Source organism: Aythya fuligula, chromosome 1, assembly GCF_009819795.1.
Source record: "Aythya fuligula isolate bAytFul2 chromosome 1, bAytFul2.pri, whole genome shotgun sequence".
Classification (NCBI taxonomy): Eukaryota; Metazoa; Chordata; class Aves; order Anseriformes; family Anatidae; genus Aythya; species Aythya fuligula.
In genome coordinates, this window is record NC_045559.1 from 180,410,781 (window position 1) to 180,433,994 (window position 23,214).

General features: G+C 38.1%; 1 protein-coding gene across 2 annotated transcripts; it reads left to right on the plus strand.

Annotated features, from left to right (window-relative positions):
* Nucleotides 1–21: 21 nt before the first annotated feature.
* On the plus strand, nt 22–21,225 carry PROSER1 (proline and serine rich 1). 2 transcript variants are annotated; one of them, XM_032193305.1, is made up of 13 exons: nt 22–380; nt 3,560–3,625; nt 4,374–4,442; nt 4,883–4,977; nt 6,653–6,746; nt 7,240–7,350; nt 8,065–8,148; nt 9,048–9,126; nt 11,550–11,645; nt 11,768–11,812; nt 14,127–15,891; nt 16,538–16,685; nt 20,859–21,225. In XM_032193305.1, the coding sequence occupies exons 1-13, from the start codon at nt 336–338 to the stop codon at nt 20,862–20,864; spliced, it is 2,703 nt and encodes a 900-aa protein (XP_032049196.1). In that variant the 5' UTR covers nt 22–335; the 3' UTR covers nt 20,865–21,225. The 2 variants fall into 2 exon arrangements, with proteins under 2 accessions (XP_032049196.1, XP_032049189.1); XM_032193298.1 differs by lacking the exon at nt 20,859–21,225 and adding an exon at nt 18,067–19,781.
* Nucleotides 21,226–23,214: the final 1,989 nt, after the last annotated feature.

The following is a 23,214-nucleotide window of genomic DNA, read 5'->3' on the forward strand; positions in this document are numbered from 1 at the left end:
CAGGACCGGGGCAGCGGAGCTTCTCAGCGCCTCGCCTCAGCTCGGTGCCGGGCCATGGCGAGCGGGATGGCCCCGCTGCCGCCCGTGTGTCCCTGTCCGTCTGTCCCGCGGCCAGCCGCCGTGCAGAGCCGTCAGCGCTAGCCTCAGGGGCTGGGGAGAGCCCGGGCCGCCCGTCCTGCTCGGTGTTTTTTAACTAATCTATAAATTTTTAACTAATCTATATATCTTAGCTAATCATATATATTTTTATATATCCTCTCGTTAAAATCTTTGGCCTGGAGTATTTTTTTTTCCCCTACCCTCTTCGTATATCTGCATTGAATGAACTAATAAAGATGGATAAGAAATCGTTTGAGACCGTGCTGGATGAAATTAGAAAGGTAACTTTTCGTTTTGCATGCCAGATTAACCATTTCATCTAAAATATGATGAACACACCACGTTCATTTGTGTTCTTTAATAATCACTCGAGGCTCCAATAAAGACTAAATTGCACTTCAGTTTGAAAAACTGTAATTCTGTGTTACTGGTATATCCTAGTCATTGTATATCAAATATAATAGCATATGGCTGTTGTGATGTGCTTGCTCTGTTTGAGATACTTTTATTCTCTGAGAAAACTGACGTGATGTTAATTCAGTGCTGAAAGCGTGGACCAGATGCACTTGAAAAAATGCTTGTCTGAAATAAACATTGGAATAATTTATCATGACTTTTTCTCTCTCAAGGTAGAGCAGGATGAAAAGTCAAACTAACCGAATAGTTCTTAAGTGAGGGGAGGGCATTTGCTTAGTTCATCTGGAGAAGTGGGCTTATAATGTGAGTTATTGTTTGTATGTATTTTGGAGATGAAACACATAAGAGGGCTGATGACCAAGATGCATTTTGCCATCTCCCCCTGCTCAGGAGCATGTGCATGCCTTCCTCCAGGTTGTGGAGGCCTGGATTTTGGTCCCCTTCATGGGTTCTGTTTGCACATCACGTGTTAAAAATGCCCTGAGCAAAATATTTGCTTGATGTGGGAAGCAGAGACACAAACAAAGCCTCGTTAGGCATTGGAATGGGCTGCCCAGGGAAGTGGTGGAGTCACCATCCCTGGAGGTCTTTAAAAGCCGTTTAGATGTAGAGCTTAGGGATATGGTTTAGTGGAAGACTTAGTGTTAGGTCAGAGGTTGGACTAGGTGATCTTGGAGGTCTCTTCCTACCTAGATGGTTCTGTGATTCTGTGAAACCCAGGCTTCCCGTTATCTGACAGATGCTCTCACTTCTTTCTGCACAGAGGCTTGCTTTTAACAGAGGAACTAGAGATCAGTGTTTAGGGCAGTTCCCCAACTGCTGGAAGTGGACAAGGAGGTAGAAAAAAATGTCTGGACCCTTCAGGAACTGAGAGACAAATAAAAGGATGGTTCCTGCCTTGTGTGGGAAGTGCAAACCTGCGGTGAGGCGTTTTGCTGTAGCTGAAACATTAAAGCAGGGGTGATGTATGTCACCAGTGTGCTGGTAAAGCTGTGGTGGTGAGGAAAGGAAGGGCTTGTCCTGGGAGTTTGTTATCATGAGCTGTTTTGAGGGGGGTGTTTGCCTGCAGACACTGGGGTGCTACAGAGAACAGGTTTGGTCCAGCCAGTGCTCGGGGCCACAGTGACTGTGGTGGGAGTAGTGTCCTTTTGGGGTGCACCAAGGTAGAAACCACCCCTGCACAGAGCCCCAGTGATGGTCTTCCTTAGCACCACAGCACTGGCTTCCTTTTTGTGTAGGGCCTCAAACACCCCTTAATAAAACAGATGGGTTTAGGGGTATGTATATGTATGCTGTGTAACCATCTAAAAATGACAGATTAAGAGGTTTCAGGGTGTGGACTTCCATCCTAGTCTAAGATATTTTATGGAAAATTTGGGGAAAAAATCAAGGAGCAACTTGCATGTGAAGTACTTTTTCTGAGAATCGGTGGTGGGAATGAGTAATGTTTCAAACATCATGTCTGCATTGCAGCCCTTCAGAATACGCTCTGTGATTACTAAATGCTTCAGACAAAAGGGGTTTTGACATGTGATTGCAGGCAATTATATTTCCTGTATGCTCTCTGCCTGTATTCCTGTAAACCAAATTTACAGTTCATCTAAGGATCAGCACTGCGCTGTTAAGACTAGCTGTGCTGTATCAATGTGACATCTGTATCTTTGTTGGTAGCTCTTTGTTTAAACTTAGTCTAGCTCTGGAGTAGAACCTTATTTATTAACTGGCTCACAAGTAATTAGTGTGGGTACATTTCATTTTCACCCCACAATTATCAGGAAAGAATTATTCAAATGTCTTAATGTGTAGCTTAGTGCCATCTTTCCCCATACATATTTAGGATTATTAACAAAATATCCTTTTCAGAGCACTGCTTTCTGTTTGTGCTATTTTTGTTATGTTATTCTGTTGTTGATTTAAGGACTGACATTTCTTTTTGTAAAGAAACTGTTACATGACATGTTATTTTCTTTTTTTTCCCTTTATATGGGAAGAGAAGGATGGGAGAGAATTAAAAATGATGATGTAGAAGTGGCTGTGAATCCCCTGTGGCTTCAGTGTTTCTGGTAGTCTTGGTCTCTTAATGAGGTAGAGGGGTTTGCCTCAATCAGTGTGCAAGTGTGTTTCTGCACAGCTGTGCTCCTACAGACAGATTGCAGTGATGGAGACCTTCATTTCTGTCTGTGTGGAGGAGCAAGGGGCAAAAATCAGAAAGAGTAGGGGGGCGGTTTTAGGGCTATGCTATGCAGTTGGGGAAAGGAGAAATGGGGGTGGATGAAGCTGAAGATGACCAGGATATTTAGCGTAAGAGCTAGAGATAGATGGGGGGCTTGGAAACTGGAGAAGAAGGTGTCCTGTCTTCCTGTGCTGCATGAGTACCAGTGAGCGGAGCACAAGGAGAGGGAGGCAACCCCAGCTGCTGGCCTGTGTGATTGTCAACAAAACTGTCTTACCACCAGGTCAGAAGTGGAGGCCAGTACTGCATTAAGCTGCCTTGCTTCCTTCGTTTTAATGGTTGCATGTTCAATTTTGAACTGTGGTAAGGTAATGATAAGACAACATCACATTTCTGGCATACTTAATTCTGTCCATCCAGTCTTGTTACCCAGTCTCTACATAAATTCACTGCAGTAAGACACTCTGCTAATTATGTTATAGGAACGTACAAGGGGATTGAGTGAATAATGAACTGTATTTAGCATAATGTTGATGTAAACCATAGTGGCAAAAGGAAGAATGCATATGATGTTCTTTCAGTTCAGTTTTAAACTAAAAAAACAATGTGAAATGAATTAAACCCAAATGAGTATTTTTTAAAACAGAAAAATTAAATGGTGTCTCTGCTTTTCATTGTTCCTTTAATTCACTGAGGAATATAGTGTCACTTAGAAATACTGCAGTTAATTGATGCAAAGGTCATTTTGTAAGGTTGGGTATGTTTTTTAGATTAATAGTTTGATCTAACAGATGATTGTGCTATAATTTTAATTTTGAGGGGCTACTGATGTGTTTTGTCTTTTTTTGTTTCCCCCCCTGTATCTTCTAGGCTGTATTGACTGAGTACAAATTAAAAGCTATTGAATATGTTCATGGATACTTCTCTAGTGAACAGGTAAAAGTCAACACTGTCATGGATTTAATGGGAGCTGTTGGTTTTGTGTGTTTAGTGGTACAGAAAGACTGCATCTTCGGTCATACTGAGGCTGATCATACTCACTTTTTTATTTATTAACTAGGGAGATATATTTTCTAATTATTATATCAACATTAATCTGCTAAAAGTAATACTAAGTTATTTTATGTTAGCAAAACCATTGCATTTTAGCTCCTCTTGTGTGAGGAAAATTGGGGCAATTAATCATGGAATTTGGGATTATTTTGCATGTATCTTCTAAACTGGTGTATTACAATAAGTACCCAGCTGTTATTTTGGTTCTATCTGTTTTTTGTTGTTGTTGTTGTTGTTGTTTGCTTGCTTGCTTGATTCTTTGCTTTCTATCCACGTTTAGTAAATATGTTGTTTGACATAGTGCATGTTAATAAGCTTTTACAAAGGCTTTTTTTTTTTTTTATTCTCATACTGTGGCAATTGTGGATATATAGGAATACATAAAGAGGAATAAGTATCTATTTTAAATACTTCCATATCATCTCAAGACATAGGATGATTATTTAGGAGACTACTTGGACATAAAAAGAACATTAGATATTGATGGGCACTGAGGTAGTCAAATATCACAGATAGGTTTGTGTTTTTAACTGTATACCACTGTATTCCAAGAATGGAAAGATGATGTTGATGCTATTAGCATCACTTTTGAATATACATAAAAGATTAATTGATGGCTTTTCTGTTGCAGGTTGTTGAATTACTGAGATACTTTTCTTGGGCTGAACCACAGCTCAAGGCAATAAAGGCTTTACAACATGTAAGTTCTACTGGAATCATTTTGTGGAGTATGTTTGCTCTTTTAATCTCATTTTAAATTTATGATGTGTGCTTTTGCAACTGATAGGTCTACCCTTTAATCTTCAGTGTTTCCTTTTTTTTTTTTTTTTTAAATGAAATCTCATACATTTAACCAGGGTATTTTTTTCTCACTAAAGTATCTTTGACTTTCCTGTGTAACACGAGAATAATGTAGCCCTCTAACTAGTGTTAACCTTCCTAATATCTCTGCTTTTGACAAATGCTTTGTAGTGTTCCTTGTACAGGATTTAGCACATATAATCTCCTTCACAGAAATTAAATAAATATTTGTTTGCTGAAATACATGATACAAAGCTGTTACTGAGTGTCATTTTTATTTTAAAGTAATTGTAGTGCATTGTTTTATATCCACTTTTTTTTTTCTTGCTTGCTTGTCAGAAAATAGTGGCAGTGCCCGCATCAAAAATGGTTAATATTCTCAACTGCTTCACATTCAGTAAAGATAAACTTATCGCCCTTGAAATCTTAGCTTCGTAAGTACCTCTCATGCGTTACTTCCTTATGATGTATTTATTGTATTTTGCTAACGTTTGAGTATGTAAAACTTAATATACTTCTAGAATGAAGAACTGTGGCCAGTTAAGGGAAAGCACATATCCATTATTGATAGGGCTGTAAAAGAAAAAATAGAAGCAGACATTGTGCAGAATTCCATCTGAGTCTTGTGCACGCCTCTTCTGTTTGCTAGAAAAGTGTTGCTTTGCAGTGGTCTTTAAATATTTTTGAAAATGAAGAGGGCATTAAGCCTATTTCTGCTCACTGAAATGTAAAAGGCTTGAGACCAGAGCGCTCTGAGCATTTACCCTTTTGCATTTGCAAGTCCTCTAAGTATTACATATATAAAAATGAGTTAAGTAAATACTACTTTTAAATTGAAACGTTTTGTTTACTGATTTAATGTCTGTAAAAGATGTATAGATTTTCTAAATATATGATTGTATAGAAAGTGTTTTTTTTTTTTTTTTTTTTCCAACTATGCATAGCAGCCTCAAAAAATTTACCTCTTACACATGTTTATATTGGAACTTTTCTGTTTGGTTTCTGGTGGTGGTAGTGTGTTTTTTTTGTTTTTTTTGTTTTTTGCATTTTGTATGTCTGCCTTGCATATGAATGCTGTGCTGGTTTAAACATTTGGAGGGATACAGATTTGTGATATAGATACCCATAGATTGAGGATATAGGCATGACCTTATTTTTGGAGTTGAGCTGTGAGAATCTGTATGAATGCTCCTAGTCTCTTCAGACGAAAGCAAAACAGGGCATCCTAAAGGATGGCATAATAAACTAACCTGTCCTGCTTCTTGAAATAGAATTGGAGCTCATAGGCTCTTCTGTTGTTACACTTCAGCTGGTGTGATCGATCACATTTTAATACCATCTATAAGGTATTTTTCTTGGCTTTCTTCAACATTCTGCTGATTCTGTTTATTCTAATATTTTTCTCCTTTGATAATTTGTCCTTTAAGCAGCTGTTTTATGTTTCCAGTAGCTTGGTGGGGGTGTGATATTTGACAGCAGTAAAGGTGCTGTGGTCAGGGTTTTGAAAAAGGCAGGTGGAATCAGACATTAGGCTTCCTGTACATGCAGATTTTGTTGTTCTTCTTGGAGTGTCTAGTGTTATTTTTGGGAGAGGAACAAGAAGAAAGGAAGGGTAGTTTTTGGAGGTATCTGAGGACTTTCACAAGCTCTGCAGAATGTGGATAGAATTGCCAGGGGTTTCATCTTTTTCACTGTGGAATAAATAGGATGAAAATTTGTTTGCCTACCAGTGTAGTAAGAAACAGTGATGAACTCATTAGCTGGTGGTTTTCTGCTGTGCTGGGAATTGTATGCTAGTAGTAATTAAATTTTTCTGACAAAATGCTGTAATGCAAAATCCATTTTGTCAGCATAGCTATTTTTACCATGAAGTCCAGCCATTGTTGTCCATTGTTCCACATTCATCAGCAATTTTGATACCATGTTTCACTTAGAGGTACAAAGTCCATACTTAAGCCTGAGTTTTTTGCTTTAATAATAATAGTAACATTATGACCTGAACTAATTATGCTTTTTAATGTATTGTTGGATACTGGCTTGTCAGTAGTACATTATTTGTGATAAGCATATGGAATGGTAGTAATCATTTGTCATCGTTTTTATTTGTAGCAACATTGTTGATGCTCAGAATTACCGCCTTATTGAAGATCTGTTCAGAATTAATATGTCAGAGAAGAAAAGGTGCAGAAGAATTCTTGAGCAGGTAGTCCAGATACTCTATTTTCCTTGATTCTGTCAAATATGGTATTGTTTGCATCCTTATGGTCATTGCGGGGTGAAGACTTCCCATGAGGACTGCTGGGAACAACTGGTGGAAAGCAGGCTAAAAGAAGAAGCTGCAAAATACGTGCTTTAAAAAAAAGGGAAGTTTTTGTCAGACATCAGAATAATATGGAAAATAGGTTCAGAGACAATCAATACTTAAGGAAACAGTCTGAGTTTGTTTTAGAGAAGACCAAGTGTTCAACCCTAAGTTCAGTACAAGCAGAGGTGGGGTGAGTAGAGTTACTCAAAGCAAAGCGGACTTTGGCAGAACCTCACAAGGACTATTTGCTAAGATCTGACAGATAGAGGCAAAGCTTTGAGTTGTTCCCTGTAGGTTGACTTATGCAGTCTAAATGTCGTGAAATATTAATATATTTCTTTAAAGCATTGAACTTGATAGCAAATAATGACCTTTCTTGATTGTTTTGCAGGCTTCAAAAACAGGTTGTAAGGCTCCCCATGCTATGATATCATCGTGTGGCATGATTCCTGGCAACCCTTACCCCAAGGGCAAACCAAGCCGTATAAATGGAATTTTTCCAGTAAGCACAATCTTATGCCTTTGCTTTTCACAGCATTCTTGATTTAGGATTCATTATAGTATAACCAAACTAGGATTTGTATAGATGTAAGGAGGAGTGGAATTGAAAGCAATGTTTTTTATTATAGTACCCCATAACACTTTCACAGTGTATTTGCATTATTTTTACTAGTGCATTTTTCCTGTGCTGCTTTGTATAAAGATTACTGCATAAATAAGGTGCTGTTCTTATAAAGAAAAACGTTGTAAATAAACTATAGGAATATATGGCAGAATCAGAAGAGATATAAGGAGCCTTCCTGGTAGGTAAGTAAGATGGCCTAATACGGTCACTACATTACTACTGATAATCTTAGTGTAGTTCTTGAACAGCCAAATTGAATATTTCCTGTGAACATTTCAAGAAATGGAAATGTAAGTTATCATGTACAGAGGTCAAAACTCAATTCTAATTATGTCAGAAACGTGGACTTGTTTACCATGCATCTCTTTAGAGGAAAAGCCCAATGTTGCACGCCAAGCTATTGGAATGCTCTCACTTCACATTTAACAAGCATAGAAGACAGTTTATTTTTTCTAACAGACATTATTAAGTGTCACTTTCAGAATATTCAAAAACTCAATTTGGTTTAGAAATAAGGCAAATATATCAGCAATTCTATAGCAAGATTTATTTCTAAATTAATACCTAATAGATGATTTTCTCTTGTTTCAGGGAACTCCTATCAAAAAGGACACAGAAGAGTGTACTAATGAAGGAAAGGGAATAGCAGCCCGTATACTTGGACCATCCAAACCAGTATGTGTAACAAATGAATGAATTAATGAAACTTTTAAGAAAAAAAAAATCTGACTGCGGATTTAATAAGGCTTTTATCTTAAATACTGTTAATGTTTCAAGAAGAGCAGCAATTTAAACAAAGCTGGGCTTTTATAATAAAGATAATATGACCTAAAATTTTTGTATTTAACTTTAAAAGAATCAAACTCTATATTATTTCTTCAGAGAATATGATTCTCTAGTGGATACAGCATGCATGCATTCAAAGGCAGAATTTAAACTACAGTAGCAGAAGAGAAAACTAAAAGCAATTTTAGTAGTTTGTCATGAGCTACTAGAAGCTTTAGGCACAAATGTATACAATTTTATGTTACAGTCTCTGGGGTTTTGCTACATGAACATAAAAATGCATCTTGGAAGTGTGAATTATGGCAGTGCTTTAGGGGAAGGTTCTTTTTTCTGATCTATATTTCAATGTTTTTAAGCACGTATGACAAACTTTCAAAGAAGCTAATGCTATTTGGAAGTATTGTTCTAATGTTTTATTTACACTTTTATTACGAAATATTTCCCACTGATCTGTATTATTTTAAAGGCAACATTCATTAGTTTTAGATCTGCTTTATCTTTAAAATGGGAAATCGTTCCAAGACTGCAGAGTGTGAAGACTACAAGAAGGAGTTTCCTTTCCCACCTGTGCTCAGTTTTACATTAAAATCTAAAGTGATGTTTGTTTCATTCTCTTTAGAAATAATGAAATATTTGCTGTTATTGTGGATATTGCAAAGGAATTTGATATCATAAATATATTTACTGTGAAGAACAGCTGCCTGTAATAGTATCTAATGTTAGGTTTCTGTGAAACAACAGGTAATGCATTCATTATTGCTTCTTCTGTTTGTTTTTCGTTTGTGTAGGCTCCATCAACCTACAATCCACACAAGCCTGTTCCATACCCCATCCCACCATGTCGGCCACATGCAACTATTGCACCAAGTAAGGCTTCTATATGTTTTAGGTTGATACTATTGTTTCATACATTTGCCTTTTAAGTAATTCAGTGTCAGTTTTCTGACCATTTCTGAAATTGGTTTGTGCTCCCTAAGCATGCTCTGGGTACTGGTTTCTACCTCTTTGTCAAGAATACAGAGTTGACAAAAAGAGGAATATATATTTAATTATTTTTTGAACACCAACATCGTAAGACAGAATACCAATCCTGTTTGATGCCAGAGTAATTCATTTATGGGAGGCATGTGTGTTGGACAAAACTAGGGCTGTGTCTTTGTTTTAATGTTTGACCGAGGTTTGAATTTTGGCTTGGCAAGTCTGTTGACTTGTTGCTGTCGTGCCAAACTTAGGATATGGTCATGCACAGCACTGAGTTGGGTGGAAAGATGTAGCAACTTGCTGTAATTTGTTTCTCGGTTAACTTCAGTAAAAGCACTTTGCTGCCTGTCACAATGGAATACAGTTTCCTAAAAGAAAATTTTAGGCATGTAGATTTCAGTCTCAGAAGGGACATAACAGTTGCCCTTGCTACTTTACATTTTGCCTGACTGTTCCTATCCTTGTGCCTCAGGCAAGACAGAGCCTTTCTTTGTAAGTTCCTCTCTGTGTTCTGCTGCATCAGTTGTTTAATTTAAGACATTAGTAGTGATAGCAAGGCACTTGGTAGCACTTGTCTCAGCTGCAACTGGACTCAATCTGCCGAAGTGCTCTTCCTAGCAAGTGACACAAATAAGTGACACAGACTTTGCTTGCAGGACTATAAAACTGACATTTCATTGGAATAGGAGGTTGGAGTACTTATATAGGCAGGCAGAAGTCTTTTTGTGCAGCAGATGAAAACTCTTCTTGGTCTTGACATACTGTACTACAAAATGAAGAGTGCTCTGGTTTGCAAGCTTGCTTTTCACTGGTGTTAGGAATTTCAGGGAGTTTTTAAGGCAATTGATGAGAAAGTGTGATAGACCATTTGGCAAGGATATTGAAAAGTGAGTCATCTAATCAACTTAATGTCTACTAATCTCTTTATATCAGTCCAGAAAAATGGGCAGTACTAGCAGCTAAAGTCTGATGACTTGTGCCCTAGAAATGGCTTGCTCTCCAAAAAGTGTACTGTAAACTTGCAGACCAGTTTAAATTTATATTTAATAAATCCTATGCAAAATCAGTTAGGGCACAAAATTTGGCCTGTGACTGGACATAAATACTAGTACATTTTAGTATATAGAATAGTTTTTTATGGTTTCAGGGCCTTATTAAACTGCAGCATGGTTTTAGAAAGCCCTTGTGACAAGGGAACTGACGGCTAATGATACATACCTGTATATAAAATTGTTTTTAATGAGATTGCAGTTACTGACCTGAAATTATTGAATCTGATTCAAGCAATGGGTAGAAAAGTTGGAATGATGTTTTATTTTCTGCCTCTTACATGTTATGGTATAATATCTGCTTCCTCCGTGACACAGTGATTATTAGTTACTTCTCTGATTTTGGATCATGAGTTGTCCTGCAAGAAATCATAACATTAAGAAGAACTTCTATGAAACTGTGAAATCAGAAAGGGTTTTTTTATGTTAAATTACTGCACTTGGAGTATTTTTCAAGTGGTGCCTTTTACAATGAAGCATGAGTTTATATACTCTTAAAATAGTCATTCAGGACCATTGTGAATTGTATTTATATTACTGTGAGTTAAATTCTTATACTCTTCATCAGAACTGTATGCTATAGCTATCAAACAGCAGTTCAAGTTGCTCCAAAGAATAAGGAGGGGAAGAAAGTTTTTTTTTGACATGTTAAGTACAGTAAGCATTTTATATAAAAATCATCTGCTATCCCATTTTGATTTCTTCACATTTAAATAAATATTGAAGAGTGGTTGATTAAGAATTTTATTTGTACAGAGATGTGACATCATTCTCTGAATTTTCTGACTAGTGATGGGAGGGCTGAGCGTGATCATTGGTATGTTTGGCTCTTTTGTTTGTAAAGGCTTTAATATTAAAAGAAGAGCTGCAACAGCCTTTAAGTTAGGAATAGAAAAAGAACAAATGATGCTGCAGATACTCTGATTCTTTACTCCCCTTTAAGTTTTTCAGGCTACATGGAAGTGAAAGCAATTGAAACCTGTCTTTTTCAGGCTCTTTCAAGGTGCAAAATTTTAATTTCTACTTCTGCTTGGTTCTGTTGTAAAAAATGATGAGAGAACTGCCCTTAGTAAAATTTGGATCACAGTGCATGTCACTCAGGCAGACATTGGCAGCAGCCTGGATGATTAACAACTGGCTTTTTGGTGAAGTAATGTCTTATAATCTTGAAAATGTTCTTTCCAAGGGAAGACATTTCCTAGGTCATTCTTATGCGTGTTCTTCTGGCAATTAAGGTGTATGTTGCATTTCTTCTTTTAGGTGCTTACAACAATGCTGGCTTAGTTCCAATGGCTAATGTCATAGCTCCAGGCTTACCAGCTCCTCCACCATATACTGCTAATCAAGTGGTAGCAGGTAAAGCACGCATAGCTTTAAAAATGTTCATGATATTTTCTCCTCCTTCCTTGTTCTGACTGGATCATTCACTGCTCGAGTTCCATTTGCTTTTAAGTAATTAGCTGTTGTTCTCTGTTTAGAAAATGAAGACCTTTCCAGCCAGGCAAAACCTTCCCAAAATCAAGGTAAATTGCAAATCTGCAGGGGGCTTATTGTGTTGTTTGTAACTCCACTAATTATTCTGAAAATGTAAATAACTTATTTGTTTAGTAGGATTTCCATAACGATCTATGTATTTAATTGCTGTTGCAAGAGAATCTCTTGAAAACTGATAAAAATTTTCAGGCATTTTACACTTAAAAGTATTAAACAGTTAAAATCTGGCCATTTGTGTTAGCTCATTAAGTTTTATATTAAGTATCTGTATATGTATGTAAGAAATGCAAAAAGTTAAATCAAGATATGCTTTGCAACGTAGTGCACTGAAACACTTCGTTAGTATTTTTTACAGTTGTTAAAAACCTCAGACATCTATTTGAAAATCCATACACTTTTTAATTTCATATATTAGTTGCAGTGGAAGACTAGGAATACAGAAGAGAGATTCTTTGTTCTTTGTTTGTTGAAATCCATATGTAGAATGTCTTAACTGTTAAATCCAAGTATGTCTCCTGCAATTTTGTCTTACACTTTAAATTCCAATTCTTTTTTCAGAAGAGAATTGTGCGTTTTTTTGGTCTGTATTTATGTGGTACTTAGTGTACTGGAGATTGGGGATTGAGGTGATATAATACAAATAATAATAATAAATTGGAAGTTGAGCTACTTATAGAAAGTGTTTGATAAAAACTTTGTTAACTTTGACAAATATAAACTAAGAATCTGCTATGTTGAGTCAGACATATTAGCAAATACTCAAAGTAGATAGCATGACCATGATAAGTTTAGCTCCTGTAAATATTTCCAGAGGGAAAAAAAAAGTTACATTTTGTCTTTTCTCCTATGCCCAAGGATGGTTCTACAGGAAGGCTGCTATTTCAAAGAATCACTTTATTCATATATACCTTTTAAGTGTACATGAATTTACAAGGTAGTTTATAGAGGTAAATCAGTACAGTATAAGAAGTAAAAGCATCTCTTAGGAAAAGAAATTCAGTAACAGTTCTATTCCTGCTGTGTTTCTTTGGTGATTATCTTTGCTGACTGGATTACAAACTGTGATCATTAGGAGAATATTCAACTTGGAAACTTGAAGGAACAGACAGAATCCAGATCAGAGCAATCTAGGTCTAGGTTTTTGGAAAAGACTATATACAAGGAAGTGGTTTGTTTGCAAGCTTACTCATTTTAGAGTTTCAAGATACATAATAAAATAGAATATAAAATAAAAAATAAAATACATAACAAAATTTGTTGTATCAACTTAGGTCCAGGATTTTAAATATTCAATTTTTAGTTTTGTGCATGCATAGAACTTATATGGGAGAGAAATCTAGCCTATTTTAAACTTAGGGGTGTTGAGTTTGGCTGGTTGTATCAATGATCTGCTTGCAGACCATTGGCAAGCTAGACCATTTTAAAAGTAAATAAAATATGAGGGTTATTTGAGATTAATCAACACATTTATATTCCACAAGGATCTAGATGTAGAGATATCAGGTTCTTGATGTGCCAGTGTTCATAAAGGCATTTTTTTCTGCCAAACCTCCACAGCCCTGTTAGCCGTGTGCCTCCCTGTTTTCCTTCAGCTTGACTGATGTCTCTTTTACTTGCTTTGTAGGGTTGATTTAAGTCCATACTCGTAGTGTCAGGTGCTTGCCTCAGTTATAGACGCCTGGCTTCAGACTTCCAGAAATACTTGTTGATAAGGTCAAGTGCCAATGTTAGTTTAATACTGTAGTGTGATACATGAATTTAAAAGCATACCTTCTTAGAATCAAAGTATGAAGGAAACACAGTGAAGAGAATGACCTGGTTTGAAAGAAAGAAAAATACCAGCACCTGAAATCAGCTTTCTTCAGATGTTGACTAAACTTCTCTGAAATCATGATACATTGAATTAAGTGGTTCTGAAGGAAATTGTGACCTTCAGTGAGAGTGAATGCAGAGGAGCCCAGGTGATCTGACGCCAGTGGAATGTTAGATGTGGTTTGGGTAACGCTAGATTTTAGGAATCAGAGGGAGGGTGTTTACCTGTATCACTTAACTGTTCTTATGGAGTATACGTGAATATCTCAACTGTCTTGCATGAGATTATGAAGAGGTGGTGAATGTCACAAAGTGCTCTAAAGAGAAGTGGTAGCATACGTCATGTACAGCTTGTGTGATGTGTTTGTACATACCGTTTCGTTTCCAGTGTGGCTTTTTTTATATATAGATGTTATATGTTAGCTATTGCCTGTGTATCATAATTTGAAATGCTGTATAAAATGTGTTTTGTGTTGATTTCAAACATTTCTGACAGTTTCAAGTATTCTTACCAGTTTTGTTTCTTTGCAGCTTTTTCTGCACAAGCGAATCAGCTCTTTACTCCTCATGGTTCTAATCCTTCAACACCTGCTGCTACTCCAGTCCCTACCCCATCACCTGTCAAGGCAATAAGCCATCCATTAGCACCTGCAACTCCACTCATCTCTGGGATGAACATGTCTACCCCTGTCCTTCCTGTTTTCCCAGGACAGGTCTCCTCTTCCATCCATACATCTCAGCCATCCACTCCAACCCCGACTGTCATCAAATCCCTGTCATTGCCTGGTGTTCCTGTCACCTCTGTTCACAGTGCTACCTCTACACCCATCCCTGCAGTTTTCTCTGGGCTGGCTTCTATACCCACTGCTACACCAGCTCCACAAGGTTCTTCCACACCATGTGCCACGCCTGCACCTAATGAAGCTTTTGCATCTGCTACTGCACCATTTGCTGGCCTCCCTTTCTCTGCAACCTCTTCAGTTGCTTCAGCTAACAATCCCACTCCATTGTCATCAGTTTTTGCTGGTCTCCCTTTGTCCTTGCCACCCAATGTCCAAGGGATTTCTAGTCCTGTTCCCTCTACAGTTGCTAATTCTCCTGCCACCACCATTCCTGGTTCACTTAGCCTGCCTAACCCAATTTTGTCTGTCTTAAAAGGATTTCTGACATCAAATGACACTTCATTAATCAATTCATCTGCTTTACCTTCTGCTATGACGAGTGAGCTTGCCTCTCTTTCTGCTCTAGCTAATCAAAGCTCTGACCCTCCCACTTCCTCTGTCAACAAATGTTATACTCCATCAGCCACCCCCACCCCACAGCGTTCCTCCACACCCGGGCTGGCCATTTTTCCAGGTCTTCCATCCCCATCTGTGACCAATTCTAGTTCCACTCCTCCAACATTGCCTGCACAGTCACCTTTGACCACTTCACCATCGATTATGCCAGTCAACTGTGGCTCATCAGCCTCCCTCTTGCATGGCACGAGCCCTACTAATCCTGACCAGCAGCTCTCATCAGCCCCAGCTACCACAAGTATTCCACAGGTTCTAGTCAAAACAGAACCCATGAGTCCTACCCTCTCAGCCTTCAAAGGTCCTTCTCACTCAGCTGGCCCTTCTCATGGCACTATAGGACTGTCAGCGCTTGGGCGTGCATACACCTCAGCAGCTTCAGTGCCAGTCAGTTTACCCAGTTCCCTGAATCCAGCGCTGTCAGGTCTCTCCTCCTTGAGTGCTCCTCTAAACAACTCCAGTTCTCTGGCTTCCATTTCCCTCGCCCCCCATGGCTCCACTGCTCCCATTGCCCCCGTATTTAATGGACTTCCTCCTTTCACGTCTCTAACCAGTAACTTTGCTTTTACTGGTAATCCAGCACTTACACCACCCGTCACTCTCCCAGGGTCTTTGTTAGCTACTCCGTCTACAACTGCTTCAGCTGTGTCTGCCCCTCATGTGAGCTCCACAGCCGCCGTACTCTCAGGACTCGCCGCCTCAGCAACAGTCTCCGCTCCACCCTTTTCGCTTAACTTGTCCAGTGCTGTCCCTTCCCTTTTTTCTGTTGCCCAGGGACCTCTGGGATCATCAAACCCATCCTTCCCTGGTTTTCCTGTCTCTAACACACCCTCTGTCACTCCTGCTCTCCCTTCTTTCCCTGGCCTCCAGGCATCTTCTGCAGTAGCAGCAGTTGCACCGTTGCCGGCAGCTGCCACAGCCCCATCTCCGGCTCCGGTCCTGCCAGGGTTTGCCTCGGCCTTTAGCTCAAACTTCAACTCTGCACTTGTTGCACAGGCTGGGTATGTTTTGTTTCTGAAGGAGGTCAGAACCATTTCTTTTTCTCTTGAGCAAAACTGTGGTTTTACTTTATGCAGAGACATTATTTTCAGTCACAGTTAGTAATTACAGTTAAATTGTAAACTTAGTTCACCAGTACATTGCCAGCTGTCTTTAGAAACTAATAAAGTAGCTACTAAATAGGTTGCTCTTGGTCATTCTGGTTACCACAGTCTAACCCAGCGAGGTGCTGAGTAGTCTTGTGTCCCAGATGAGGATACTTGGCACCTCCTAGGCCTTTATGTGAATGGATTCCACGTTGGCATCCATTGACGTGTCCAGGTAATGGCAGACGATGTTCCTAGATGTTCCCATATTTTAAGGAAGTACTTAGCAGAGTTTTGTGTATGTTTTTTGTGTATGAATAGTAGGCCCAGACAAGATACAGAAATTTCTGAGTTCCCTTCTTAGGCACATTGTGTTCCAGATGGTCTTGGTTTGTGTGTGCATGAATAATTTGTAGGCGGGTAAAGAGTGGGCTTCTGTTTGGAAATTCTGGCCTTTATGTGGTTTAGAAATTAAGATAGGCATAAACTTATACAGAGAGAAAGATAGGATAAAATGTCATGCAGATATTCCTAGTAACAGCCACATCTTGATTTCTTTCAGTTTGACTTCTGGACTACAGACACCGGGAAATGCAGTTTTTCCTGGTCTTTTATCTCTCCCTGGTATCCCTGGCTTTCCCCAAAGTGCCACACAATCTTCCTTACAGGAATTGCAGCATAGTGCGGCTGCACAGTCGGCACTACTACAGGTAATGTGCCTATTTGTTGATACTATTTTCCTTCCAGTAATTGTTTGAACGTGTATTTCAGTGTCAACTTCTTGGGATTAGTTTAAATACGTAAATGGTTTAAAACCTCTAACCTGTCTGAGAACCAGTTACAAGGATGATGAAAAAGAATGACTCAGATAAATGTTTTTACTGAAGGTCTGGGGGGACCAATCAATATACAGTGCTTTTGGAGGTTATAAATGTAATTAAACTCTTTCAGAAAAACAACAACAACAACAACAAAAAAAAACTTTGTGAAATGAGGTGTGAAAGAAAAAAAAAAGAAAAGGCAAGAGAGTAAAAATTTTATATAGATTTATGTTAAATCTAGTGAGCTGACCATGTAGGTGCAAAATCTGAGCTCAGTTCCAGTCTGACATTTTAATACTTTGGAAAACCACTTTGTCTTTACTTATGCACCTCTCTACATCCACAGTCAGATTTTATTGAATTTGTGTTTGCTGTTGTAGTGCCTTTGTCTTGACAGTTACCACAAATATAGTCCCCATAATATAAGCTTGAGGTGGCTGTAGGTAATATGTAGTTTCATCATCTCTCTTGTCCATGAAACAACTCATTGCAGTCAGCAACCTACAGAGGTTAATTGAAGCTATCATCATTTGTATTAGATAATGTAGACATTTAATTTATCTGTTGTTTAAAAAGGCTTCTGTACAGAATAAGGATTCTGGAAGAATTTTTGTCCTTCTATACAAAATACTAGAACAGACAGTTAAGTGCCTCAAATTGATGATTTCTCTGTTCTGTGGCACATGAATTTTTGAGATGGAGCACGTGTCTAATACTGTTCAATATGCAGAATACTGTCAGATACCTCTTGAATATCAGAGGAAATAGATCAAAAGAAGCAAATGACTTAATCTCAACCATGTTGCTTTTCCAGCTCTGGAAATTATTCTGTGTAGATCTATGTATGCAGATTGCATTGAGGAAATGTTTTTCTTGTTTACAAGTTAAAATCATTGAAGTGAACACTTGAGCAATGTAGATAAAGAAGGCTCAGAGTCAGTGAAATACTACAGCTTCTAATTAAGCTATGCCTTCCAGATCAGCTGCGGCTTCCTACACTGAAAAATAAATGCCAATAATGCTTCTTCATGTTTCCTCTTAATCCAACTGCTTTTCTCACTCTGGTATTTCAGAGCAATAATTGCACTGCAGTTTAACACATGCATATAGCTGCATTGCTCATCTTCACTCTTTGCATATTTCAGATTAAACTTTAAGTATTTTTTGTTTTGGCTTGAGTATGACCGGTATTGTGCCTGAAATTTTGCTTGATTTAGGTTTTTGTTTGTTTTTATCTGTGCTGTTTCCTAACTTCTTCTCTTCCTTGAAGGCACACTCTGCTTCTGCTCTGGAGAACTATACAGCTCAGCCTGAAGGTTTTGCTAACTATCCATCAACACCAGGAACACCATTTTCACTGCAGACAAGTCTGCCCCAGAGTGGATGGCAATAAATACCAGACATTTTTAAAGACTGCAGTGGTTGCTTGACAGAGCCTGATCCTATTCACTTTGAAGGCTGACTCCACTTTAGTGGGAGCACTCTGCTTGAGTGGGATTGTGGTCTGAATTGGGGAAAGAGGGGGAAACGTGAGGATAAAATGATTCCAGGCAACTGCGTCAGATGTCAAACCTAATTTGTGATTGCATTTAACTGATTCAGGGTCTGATCCTGTGAATTGCTGAGCATCCCTGACTCTACTTGTATCTTAGAAATTGAATGTTTGGCTTCTTACAGGATCAAGAACGTTCAAACAGGCATGTGTAAATAGAGCAATTGGCTTTCAAACTGAATGGGGAGAACAAGTATACATAATAGCGTGTATAAGCACCTATTCTTCTGTTACGTTTTGTATGGTATATGTGGTTAATATAGAATGAGATCTAGACTGAAATTAGATACTTAAAGCTGTAGATGATCTTTAGTCTAGCTGCACGCCTCTCGTGCGTGCATAGATCAAGATCAGTGTATGGTTCTTCAGATCTTTTATTTGTATGTGTGAGGATCTCCTGTTAGCATCAGTAGTATGTTAAGGGGAGACTAGATCAGAGGGGCTTGGGGGTATTCTTATGCTTTGAGATATTGTCATGGGCTTGCTGCTGAATTGAGTACTCTGTCAGAATCTGAGCAGGAGATCTAGGAGATGGTGCTATATTGTATTTGGATAGAAGTGGATTACGTTTTACCGGAGTATGGTTTAGCTAGCTGGAAATATGTCTTTCCAAAGTCCATAAAAAGCCTTTTAATTTGCATCTAAAATAATGTTCCGTAACATTTTCCCTACCCCCACACCTCTTTGTGAATGAAATAATTGTACTGCGGATAGGCTGCCTATCCGGCACTTTTGACTGCAGACTTTTGTGAATGTTTACAGACATGTGTCAAGTTCTTTTCTCCCTTATATTGACAAACCCACTGGTTCTCTCTTAGCTTTTTGGCTATAAACCACAACCTGATGGTGCTTATGAGTTATCCTGTGAATGTAAGTGGGAGCAGAATTTGGACCATGGGTTTTTTTAGTATTTTTCCTTGGAAAATGTACATGATTTTAAAGGCATAGAGCTAAATTAACTGTATTGGTTAGGAAGGGTAATGATGCAGTATATAGAAAAGTCTTGCTTTGTTAGTGAAATTCAGTTGTGCACTCTTTTAATAATGCTAGTACCTGTGGCAATGTGTAACACATCATTGAATATCATTGAATATCATCTATGTAAGGTAAACTCCTGATCATGTTTTAGAGATAACAGAGATGAATGATATTCAATCTTGTGGTTAAATTAAAACGTAGAAGATACTATAATGTAGAAAAGCTCTGCACCTAGAGTTTTACTTTTTTAAAGATGAATTCTGCTGGGAGATGTTGCTAATGTATTTTCTTTCAAGATGTGAACAAACTTTTTTAGAACATTAATGGAAATTCCTGTACTGGTTTTTAACACAATTTTTTAAAATAAAAAGTTTACAGTCATGGCAAAAAGGCTTTGCTGACCATTTACCTATTTGCTTATAAAATAGATGAATAAATTTGTTTTTGCTAAGACACTTCCTCATGTTTGATATTACTTATGCTGGTTTTTATGATGGAGAATTAGATACTGAATTATAAAATAGGTTTCCTAAAGAGTGGTAACAGAGATACCCCATGAAGTGTTTAGATAGAAAACTTAATAGTGTCCTACATACTTTGTCAGCAATTGAGGTAGTCTTGCATTTTTATAATCAAAATAACATATTACTTTAAACTTAGAAATATGTTGCTTTTTCACAATTTTTTTATTTCATGAAAGCTGTTGCTTTCTAATGCTTCTCCACTTTGAACTGCTTTTAAAGTTAGTGCCTTAGCTCTTGATTCAAGAAATCTGCAGAAAAAAATTCAACCATCTTTCAGTACTCTGGTCTTCATTCCTTTTACAGGCTGTTCTTTGTAGATTTGTAGATCAATTGGAGAAGGAGAAAATAATAATATTAGTTTTTATTTTGTAACTTTACCAAGGTGCTGAGTTTGATCACTGATTTGAGTCCTAGTTTCCTGACCAAGCAATAAAAAAAAACTTTAACTCACTTTACCTTGTTCTCTAAAACAAGTACCAAACATCAGCTATTATGCCCTGCTTTATCAAATGTAAGCACTTTGTATGTCTGTTTCTGAAAACATATATTGAATGGTCATGGGTTGTGTGTTTGTGGTGGATTTTTTCTGTCTGAACCTTAGACATCTCAAAGATATGTAGGAGATGGTGAGATCTTGTTTCTCCAAATGCAGTCAGGTGAGAAGTAGTTACTATCCACTGTATTAAATGTTATCCCGAAACAATGTACTTCATAAGTGGTGCCTACCTGCTGGGAAATATCCTTTACCAAGAAAAGAGAATTTCATGCACAGCTGTTGTCATGATAGAGAGAAGCTTGTCATCAATGTCAGGCAAGTGAATAAATTGGTTAAGAAGCATTAAACTATCGACAGTGTTTTCTCTAGAATGGGCTCTCTGACTCTTACTGAACCATGTTGAACAGGATATTGTAAATTGAACTGTCAAGTGGTTAGGATTAAGGTAAGTTTCAGTTTTTTAAAAGTCTTTCCTGATGTAAAATTGTCTTTTATTAATTTTTTCTCCTCAGGAATAAAGTCAGTGTTCTGCACTGCAGCTTGAAGCAAGCTCCTGTGACCCAACCTTGGAATTTCTGAAGGGGATGATTTGTTTTGAGTTCTTTCATGCTTACTTGAGCCCCATTTTAAAAAGCCAGGGAAAAGCCTGCTCCTGAGGCAAACCGTGCCAGATCTTACACTGAGATTATGTTGGGAAAGGACTGTTGCTGTGTGACTTAAGTCTGGACTAACTGTGATTTGATTGGTTGCTTCTTACTGCTGTATTTCAGCCATGCTGAGAGACTACAAAGGTGTAGTGAAACATTCTTTGAAATAAAACCTTCATTCAGAACATGAGAACATATTGGGACTATGTTTGCAACTACAGGTTTTGCTATTTGTTACAGGTACTTTAATTGCAGCTTAAGAAACTTATGATACGAGCATTCTTACTTTCTTGCAGATTGTCTGCATTTCTAGGCTGAGAGGTAAGGGACCCCTTTGATTGACTCTCTCTCATATTTATTTATGTTGTAGTGAAGTGTAGCCAAAGGGGTCTCTCCTTGTCATCTCCACATTTTCTGCTCTTGAAAGCTGATGTCTTTTTCACATTAAAGGAGAAGGAGCAATGTGCGGATGTTCCTACAAGTATTAAGATTTTCTATGTCCTGCCCCTTCTAAATTTGTATCTGAGGGAGATGAATGAGAAGCCTGAAGCAAATAGGCTAGTGTCTGTTCAGGGCCGGAAGAGGAAGAGGCTGAGAAGTCTTTAGGGGATGGCTAAAGCCACTGATCCATGTGAGGGAAAGAGTAAAATGGGCCTAAAAAGATCATAGAAAAACTAACTATGTTGTATGCAAATCTTATGATATGCAAATATATCAATGGGTAGTACGAGCAGATGGAAACTTTGAACTGTAAAGGACTGGTCACATTTTGCAAATGGAGCTATTGGTGCAGGGAAATGTTGGAGAACGGACTGTTTACAGGTAAGCACCAAATCATTGTGCCTTTGTGCTGTTTTAGGACTAGAAGTTGTGTTAGCTACATCAGAACACTGCAGAAATCCCTCAATGGCCACCTACCAGTCACCTGATGCTACATCTAAGTCAATAAGCCTTGCTAAAGTGGCTTTGGACTTCAGCTGTTTTTCTTTGTGATATTGCTCAGTACTGCAGATCTGTACCAGGTTGTTCAGCGCTAGTAAAATTCCAGCTTGCAGACTGCTTCAATGCTCGTGTATTTTGCACTTGAAGACATGAGAGCTAGTGACTGTTAGCCACATTCCCAGCATAGCCCCAAGGAAAAAGGATTATAATTGCCCTGACTTTGACTTCAAATTTTTGAAAATGAAAGAATAAAAGTGCAGCAGAAGTTAACACAAAGTAGTACAGTGATGTTCCTCAACATCAAAGAAAAATACCATCTGTTTGAGCCACATTTCAAGGGATATTTTTACAAGCACCTCGGGGTATTCCCAGAAAACAGCAGGGAGCAATTATTTCTGTTAGATTTTAATGTTTTGCTCATCTATCTGACGGTGTAAGCCGCTGTGTAGATTGTAGCATTCAGATAACTTCATTTATTACAAGCCATTTTCCATAAAACGGTTGATTTAAAAAAAAAATGGGGTAGTTTTGCATGTTAGATTTTTCTTGTGAAATAATTAAAAGCACACATTTTTTCTAACTCTTCACCCATGCTGCACTATTAGTAGGATTTTTGTCATGGACAGGTTTGATCTTGCAGCCTAAGTATGACAGGCCAAATAATTAGGAAAATGCAACAAATGACTTCATACAGATACTGTGATGTGTTAGGGAGGGCACTACGATAAACATGTGAATCCCCGTTTTGCAAGCTGTGCTTATGGCTTTCACAGTGATTTAAAATGCCCATTCAGTGGAGTTAGGTTCCTGTCTTTGTGAAGCTGTAAGGGTTGTCCAGGGAGCAATAAGCTTTGAATGACCCATCTGGGACCAATGTGATGACTGACACTGATGAAGACTTATGTTGCATGAAGCTGGAGCCAGCTCTTCCAAGGTACTCTAGATGATGGATGCCCACAGAAAACAACCATTGAATTAATGCAACTGTAAGTTAAATTTGTAACTTAAATATGAAAAACCACCCCTTATTTTTTCTCATTACATGCAGCAGTTTTGTGTCCTTTGAGAAGTCTGCTCTCTGCTGAGAGACCAATTATACTTGGTTTGATGCCAGTATTGGAAGGAAGGTGTTTTAGAAGATTACTCTTATTTGGGAGAAAACTTTAACACTTGGGGGGCTGAAATTCTTCTACTGGGTTTTTATTTTATTGGTTATCTAGCACAAAAGGGTTCAACACACTGTGCTGCAAAGTATCAAGAAATGTTTGAAGAGATATTC

What these genes read in the sequence shown, in the direction of transcription:
- PROSER1 (XM_032193298.1), top strand. Translation starts at nt 336, where the DNA reads ATGGATAAGAAATCGTTTGAGACCGTGCTGGATGAAATTAGAAAG. An exon ending in TGCTAATCAAGTGGTAGCAG is followed by an intron (nt 11,646 to 11,767) that starts GTAAAGCACGCA and finishes TTCTCTGTTTAG; the next exon opens with AAAATGAAGACCTTTCCAGC. An exon ending in CACAGTCGGCACTACTACAG is followed by an intron (nt 16,686 to 18,066) that starts GTAATGTGCCTA and finishes TCTTCCTTGAAG; the next exon opens with GCACACTCTGCTTCTGCTCT.